General features: G+C 39.1%; 1 protein-coding gene across 9 annotated transcripts in view; it reads right to left on the minus strand.

The window, feature by feature from the left end:
• The window catches only part of UTRN (utrophin), a 446,938-nt gene extending 438,533 nt beyond the window's left edge, over positions 1–8,405 (minus strand). For 4 of the 9 annotated variants that reach the window (XM_025049290.1, XM_025049289.1, XM_025049292.1 and 1 more), the window contains exons 1-2: positions 7,930–8,076; positions 3,120–3,291 (exon numbers count right to left, since the gene is read on the minus strand). In XM_025049290.1, the coding sequence (XP_024905058.1) occupies positions 3,120–3,198 (79 nt within the window). In that variant the 5' untranslated portion in view covers positions 3,199–3,291; positions 7,930–8,076. Of the gene's footprint in view, positions 1–3,119; positions 3,292–3,557; positions 3,659–7,261; positions 7,848–7,929; positions 8,077–8,180 lie in introns of those variants that run through there. The other 5 variants (XM_015592099.1, XM_015592098.1, XM_025049287.1 and 2 more) reach the window with 5 other exon arrangements.
• Between the last annotated feature and the right edge of the window lie 6 nt (positions 8,406–8,411).

Raw genomic sequence — 8,411 nt, forward strand, 5'->3', positions numbered from 1 at the left:
AGAAAGGCCTCCTTTTACCCCACCCCAAGCTCTTAGTCAGTGAACATCATATTCTTTTAAGTTCTTTTCTAAAAATCATTCAAATCTGAGGCAAATGTACTACAACTTAAAGAAATGTATGGATTTATATATTCATGAAGCTTTCATCGACTGCCCTTAATGAGTTCATATTTGTTTAGATGGTGGAAATGACTTAAAATTTTTTTTAAACCTCACATACATCATAAAGTAAGTTAATATTCAATAAGAGCAATATAAACAATCTCAATAACTTAACATAAAATGCACAAATACTTTTATTATGCCAGGCTCTTAATCCATCCAAACCCACGGAGAAGGGAGAAGAGAAGACTCTTCATAAACCAAGAAATTAAATTTATCAGTATCCTCTCAATATTAGTTTTTTCCCACCTGAATCTTTGCCCTCTCCCCCATATCCAATCCCCAAAAGGAAGAAATCTAGAAGAACAGATTGGAATCATAATTCTCTCAGGAAAACATTCCTTTAAAACAACAAAATTGCTTCAGCATAGAACATGTCCAAGGAGGATCTTTAAAAACATGTATTATATGTAGATGATTTCTTTGATTTAATCTGAACTAAAAATCCCTTTTCAATATGTACAGTCTTGGCATACCATAAAACATTACTACTGTATACTAATATTTACCTTAAAAGAATCAAAACTGTGCCTTCCAGAAAGCAAGATTTGGACTAATAGGTCCATTCGAATCCAAATTTATCTACTGGCTTTTGCAACATAATCCAGCCAAAAGAATGTAATTCATATCTCAGCTATGCGACAGCTAACTTTTCAATGTGTTTTGAAGTAGGTGCCACCAAAGAAAAAAAAAATTAACAGTCATAGCTTTGGCATTAAAACATTCTAAGCAATTCGATAATCTTTAGAAATATAAGAATTAATATAATACAGGCTCATTAAAGAACTTTAGAAACTACACATGAGCAAAACGAGAAAAATAATCCCAAAATGCCAAGATGACTACTGTTAACATTTTAGTGTACAACCTGCTAAATTTTTTTGAAAAAATATTTTTCACATAATGAGGGCCTACTATACATATCAAGAACACATTCTTATGGATATGAATATATGTACATATCAATAACATTTTTATGAATGTATAACCTTCTGCTTTATGGATGTACCCTAATTAACTCCACCGAGAGTCTACATGATCTACTCAGATGCCCTACATACACTAAAGAAACAGAGTAGGTTAATCACTATTTCCTAAAATTATTTGTCTATGACATCCTTTTTTAATTACACATTAGAACTTGTGCTTTCAAAATACTTTGGGAAATTATGACTTAACCAATCCTCAATATTGGATTTTTATGGTGTTTCCAATTTTTTCTATTATAAAAATGCTGTGATCGACTTCTTGCTTGTACAATTCTGTTTGTTCCCTAGGGAAAAATTCTAAAAATAGAGTTAATGGGCCAATTGTTATACATATGTTAAAAATATGAGATAATTTCTGTCCAATTGTCCCCCAATAGAGTATGAGAACTTTCGATCTTTTTAAATACTTTTTAATTTAAAGTATAGTTTGGAAGTTATGAGCACTCATTATATGTACCCAATATTTTTAAACTTATATAATTACTTTTTTACGTACAACATTAAAATGCATAGTCATAAATATCAAAGGTCTTACTGTAATGGAGGTGGTTCAGAAAACTATTTAAGAATATACCTCCTCACAATTTATAGAACATAACAAGCATGGTTAAGTTAAAATGTCTCACTCTCATTTTTCTTTGTCACATTTACATAGTTATGAATATACATTCTATACTCTTAAGAAGATGTTAATAATCCCTTATATTTACATAGTACTTTATATTACTAAAACATTTAAAATAAAAAGAATTTTAGAGGAATAAAACATCCTCAGAGCATTCTTTAGAACAAGATATTAAGCTACACCCCCAAAAGATTCTTCAAGCCACACAATAGTAGCTAGACATTTAGGGCCAAAACTGTGATAACCAAAATCTTTACCAATCAAACAATATCAGTATCATGGAGGGAAATGCGTATCTTAAATGCGTATCTCTATTAATGTAGAGTTTATTTTTGGTGCATAGTTCTACAATTTCAAATAATAAAAAATAAGCTCCTAACAAAAAGACGGCTCACAGAGCAAAACAGGCTGTAAGTTCCTTTTTTGTTTTTAAAAGTGACACTGGTTGTAATTTTATACCTCAAAGTAACTCTCAAAGTTACTTAAGTATAGTGTTCACACCCAGGGTAGAGTTCTGTGTAATTTTCAAAGCTCAGAAAGGCCCTGCCTGCTCAAAAATATCTCCCCTTAGAGCCTGTCTCAGAATCATATTTGAAGCTTCTTAAAACTACAGAAATTTTTATTCAACCGGTCTAGAGAGAAGCCAGTGCATCTGCATTTTGAAAAAACTCCCCAGTTGATTCGTTTGACCAGCTAGAATAGAAAAGTACTCAGCTGTATAAAAAGACTGAAGGGTTGGCGGGGGGAAGATTCCTTAGGTTCCCAATTTAAATGTTCATATGAAAATCACTGGTCTGTCTTAGATTACTGAGGTTAAAAATATACCTTGAGAAGGTTCATAAGAAGTTTCAAAAATGGAAGCAAAGTTGGAACACCCGTTGGCCTAGCCCTGGCCACCAAAAGGGATGGCGGTAAGGACATAAGGTAATGAAGCAAAACTCAAGAAGATCCATCCTGCCAGAAACCATGGTACTTCCTACTTTAAGCATATAATCCCTTCAACTTCATAAAATAGGCTGAAAAGAAAAAAAAAAATGTTCAGCTGTATTTTTGTGTTTAAAGGGGGTCATCTTATAAATGAAAAGCATTCAACCATAGGTAGCAGTTTTACCAGGCAATCCCAGGCAACAAACAATGAGATTAAATTGTGTAGAGAAATTAAGATAGGATACTCAGAGACATTATATTATCTTTTACAATATTAATACTCATTTGTTAGAACTATGTTTCTCAAAAGAAGTTTGTCTCACAAGAACAGTACAAAACATGTCAAAAAAAACCCTACATGTTAATAGGAGTGTATACATAAAAATCTGTCATTTTCTTAAGCTTCCATTACCTACCAGATCTGGACTTAATGATGTCACTGAACTCGTTCTGCCCATCGTCAGGCCTGGCCTCATGTTCTCCACACTTGGCCATCTTTGCTGAGTTTCAATATAATCCAAAGACTTTACTAAATCCTCTTTTTTAAGATCTTCAGTTTTCTATAATGGTCAAGCTTGACATTAACACCTAAAGACAAAAGGGAAAGTATTGACTTGAAAAAAAAATGTATATACATATATATATACATGTTAGTTAACATATAGTCATATACAGTTATAGATAGTAACCACTCATTCAGCAAATATTTATTCAGTGCCTACTATGTGCAAAGCACTTTTCTGAGCAATGGGGATATGACTATCAAGGAAAAAGCAGCCTCTACCATTATGAAGTTTATAGACACGAAACAGTTAATTACACAATGAATCATTTCGGATATACTACAAACATACCAAGCTGAAGCACAGAGTGATATCATCATACAGCAGAGGACTCTGACCTGCCCTGGGCAATTAGAGAAGGCTTTCTTGAAGAAGTGGCATTTGAGTCAAGCCTTCAAGGATGAGAAGAATTTGATTAGATAAATCCTTGACTGAATTTGGAATTTTTAAAAATAGACATTTTAGGATAATTTGAAAAATCAGAATTTGGGCTGTATATTAGACAATATTATTGTATCAGTATTAAACTTCTTTAATATTGGTTAATGATTTTGTCATTATGCAAGAATATGTCTTTGATTGTAGGAGACACATGACAAAATATTTAGCAATGAAGTGTGATAACATCTTCAATTTAAGTTCAAGCAGGACAGTATATATCTATCTATGCATGTCTATTTGTCTATATCTGTCTATGTATGTATATATACAAATATACACATACGGGGGAAGCAAACACTAGAACATAAGTGGGGAATGTAGATAAAGACCATATGGGTGTTTAGTCTTTTATTCTTGCTGGCACAATATTACAAGCAGAAAATGACTGTGGCCTAAACAAGGGTAGATGGAAAGAAATGGGTGGATATGTGAGATATTTAGATATTAAAGAAAGTTCAGTAGGATTTGAGAACTGGTTGGTTGGTTATAAGAGGTTCAGGATACTAGGATACAAAATAACTGCCCAGTTTTGGGCAATTGAGTAAGAGAATGAGTCATTCACTGAGCTGGGGAGCACTGAAGGATAAGCCACTGGAGGAAGAAATAATGGCTGTGGTCTGGATTTGCTGAGTTTGAGATGCCTCTGAGATATAACGTGGAAATAACAAAAAGGTAATTGGATATACAGGTCTGATCTCAGAAATGGTCTGAATTAGATATAAACCTGGATGGTTGGATATTACAACATTGACACAGATTTTATTCTAGAAGGTACATCATATGAATTCTACTGAGTGTAGATATCACTCAATAAAATAAATATAATCTTTAATGATTAGTCACAAGCATATTTAGAATTTAAAGAATTGAGGATTCTATCCTGAAATAGCACTTTTTTTTTTGAAGAATGTCAGTTAAAGTACTGCATTGCCCTAATACTTACTGGATCACACTGCTCCAAAAACCCAAACAGAATCAGAATTCAATTTTAAGTTCAGCGACTTGGCTCCATCCTAAGAGCCCCATAAGCAGATCCCAAATGCCAATTAAATAAATTAATTATTCAATTGAGAAGTCAACACATCTAAATATTAATCTATGAATAACAGACATTAATTCACATATTACAACACATATCAGAACCAGTGTTTACTGCTATCTAGGATTAGACAATTCAATTCTCTAATTCAAGGACACACCATGTGGTATTATTTTACATTTCATTTTGTGTATTTATATAATATTCAGTATTTTATGTTTTATGATATGTAATACAAGGAAATACCACATGATATAATTTTATAATACAGATATATGTAATATGTATTATTATATTATTCTCCTGACCAGTCAGGAATACAGTGTGTTCTAATAATAAAGAGGTCAAAATTATCTTGGCAAAAGGTTTTAAGTGTCAAGGAGTTTGAGGCAGATGAAAACTGTGGCAGATTTCTAAAACTTTAGAAGTAATTTCCTCTCCAGCGGGAAGGAATATATGGATTAGATCATCAGTCTGCCAAATTTTTTGAATATAAAACTTTTTCATTTTTTAGATTGCTCTACTACTATTACAACTTTAGAGATTATTATGTGATTAAGTTCCCTTTTGGGGGTACATACCTGTGATTTACTCAATTCTTAATTATATTTTATTATATTCAAAAACCAAAATCTTTGTTCAGAAGAACGCATATAAAATTTTATTATGGAAAATCGAGTTTGCCCAACAAAATCCACTTAACTGAAACACAACTAACTTGAGAGGTATTTCTAATGCTCTTCTTCATAACTGGCTTGAGCCAAAGGTCTTCACTTCAATGCTTCCCAAGGACTTTTCCCACTCCATAAAAGAGCAAAGGAAACTATTTACACAGGAATTTATTCATTTGCACATTCATATCTCTTTACTGTATTTTATTTTGCCACTCTCCTTATTTCTCAAATTTTATTTTTGATAATCAAAATTCCTTACATACTACAAAGATACAACAGAACAGAGGATTAGAGAAGGAAAGAGGGAGAATCTCAGACCATTTAAACAGTGATAGCTACAGGTTGCCACTTGTTGCATGAATGGCAGGGGACTCCACGTTGAGTAACATATGGCAAAAAGATACCTCCTTCTGATTATCTAAAGATTGCAGCAACTTATAATTGGTTGTCTGAAGACAAAAATCAAAGTTTTATCACTAACAATGTGCCTCGAGGTGTCCCTCCATTCCACATCTACGCAACAGAGAGAAGGCCATCTTCTACACCCGGCTAGGTGAGAAACCGAGAATAAATCAACGGGGCATTGCTTTAGAAGCTTTAAGCCCTTTAAAAGTGTAATTTATTGTTACCACTGCTCTAGGTTGCTGTGCCAAAGTTTAGCCAGATCTTTCTCACGGGGAAATTAATACACTCAACTCTAGTTCACCAATATTTTCTTCATAACATTTCTGGCTGTCATGTGGACCCAAAGCCATGAGAATGTGGCATTTAAACCAACCTAGAGTGAAAGGATAGATGGCCTTAAACGGAAAGCTAAAGTTTTAACTTAAAAATAATATGGTAATTAAAAACTGTAAGAACAAATATGTTCAGCAATGTACAATTATGATAGAAATGCAATGCTGGTCCTTTGGCAAAAACCATTCATTCATTTATACTAGGAACCAAAACCTAGCTTAGAGGTAGTGGAAAGCGAATCCGAGCGGGCAAGAGTTTGTAGATCTGCTTCAGAGTAAAAGGCACCGCCCAGTGCCAAGAACTGCCATTCACTCTCGGAAGCGCTCCAAGAGAAGGTTAATACTACAGTGATTAATACTGTTTACAGGGGCAATAAACTGTATGTAAACACCCAAAGGAGAGTTAAAGAGCTGTCTCATCGGTCCCATAAACACAACCAGAGGGGGCAGGGAACGACATCGCGTAGACCTTGGCTCTCGCCACCGGGAACTTTAGAGGCTGAAGCACCCACGAGCTTCGCATTCCTCCAGCTCTCGCCTGGCCCGCATCACTATCCGCGGGCTGCATCCTCCACGCCCACCAGCAACCAGTCGGGAGGGGCCGACCCGACTTCCTGAGGCCTGTGCAAGTTACAAAGCAATGGATGCGGCTGCTGCCGCAGGTCCCAGAGGCCGCGAGGTCCCGCCCCAGCCCGGACGCTGAGTCGGGGCTCCCCCGAGCTCCGTGCGCTCCAGCCACGGCAACCAGGGGACTGACCCTCCCAAGCGCAGCATGGGGAAGTGACCCGCGAGGCCCTGGTGACCCAGGTGACCTGGAGGCTGGGACATCCCAAAAAGCGGAGTCCTTAGACCCAGGTTAGACGCCCAGCTCTCCAGTTCACTGTAAAACAAATGGCAGGTCCCCTGGCTCTTCAAGGTCGGGGACGTTTTCTCCTTCCCTAGAACAAGATCCTTTCAGGAGCTTGAGGGGGGGAAAAAAATCTCTTTTAACAGCGTGCCTTCTAATAGTTGCACAGCGTAAAATTAGTACTTTTGGTTTTGTAAGTGACTTTCGGCAACCAGAGCCTCAGACCCGGGGCCAAAGGTGGGCATGAGCTACCTTACCAGTTGCAGCAAGAGATGCCAAGTGTCCGGAAAACTAGAAGAGGCGACTGCACAGGACCACACACCGACTGGGCTCCCCTGAGTCCTGTTCGGAGCCCTAGCCTCGGGAGCAGCAACGGCCCGGAGGTAGAACACGTTTCCTGACAGGCGGACGGCTAGGAACTGCTCCCCTGCCCGCCGACCACAGACACCCTGTCCTTGCGGACACCCTCCGAGCCCCGCCTTCTGGGGCTGGGGCGTGTATGACAGGCCCTCCTCGGAGGCCACGTCCCCTCTTGGAGATCACTGGCTCGGGGCCTCTCACCGCGCCAGGCAAGGATGCGCTACTCTCACACCCCGGCAGGGCGGAGGATCGCTGGAGCCAAGCTACAGCCCCGAACCCGTCCACAGACGTTGGGTCGTTCGCTACTATACGGATCCCGAAGATCTCCTCCTCTCTCCACGTTTCTGGCATTCTCTCCCCCACCGTGGGGAGCTGAACTCAGGTTCCGAGGAAAGTGCACCCAAAAGTTGGTTACATCTTAGTCCGTCTTGAGAAGGAGCTTGAGACGCTAATCCTGGGGCGCAGGAGGCGCAGAGAAGTCCATCCTCCCCGCAGCCAACGCCCCGCTTCCCGCGGGCTGTTGTCACATTACCCAGCCTGGGGCTTCAATAATGCATGGACTTACCTGCTCCCGTGACCCGGGGACCCGCCTCGCCTGCCAGCCGCCGCGTGCCCCGCGGGCCAAAGGCTCGTCTGGATGTATTTGGGTCGTAGTAACCGCGGGCAGGCTGTGCAAGCGTGAGTTATATGATGCGATGTTAAAAAAAAAAAGTAAATGTGGAGACCTAGACAAGGTCCGAAAGGAAAAAAAAAAGAATTTTTTTTTTTTTTTGATACCCGATTAAAAACAACCCCTGACTTGTGCAATCTTCCTACCCGGTAGTTCCGCCAAAAACAAAACAGTCCAAGTGCAAACCTGGAACCGGCGCGCTGGCACCAAGTTTGCCAAACACTAGAGTTTTCCGTCTGCAGAAATGATCCAAAGGAAGGAGGGCACCGCTCCCGGTGATTCCCCAATCGGCTTCGGGAGCCCGAGGCTCCTCCTCGCCCCTCGGCGGGAGAAAGCCCGCGGCGGGCTGCGGCCGCCCGCTCCCCGCCTCCGAGGCC

The sequence above is a fragment of the Pteropus alecto genome, unplaced genomic scaffold (genome assembly GCF_000325575.1).
Source record: "Pteropus alecto unplaced genomic scaffold, ASM32557v1 scaffold185, whole genome shotgun sequence".
NCBI lineage: Eukaryota > Metazoa > Chordata > Mammalia > Chiroptera > Pteropodidae > Pteropus > Pteropus alecto.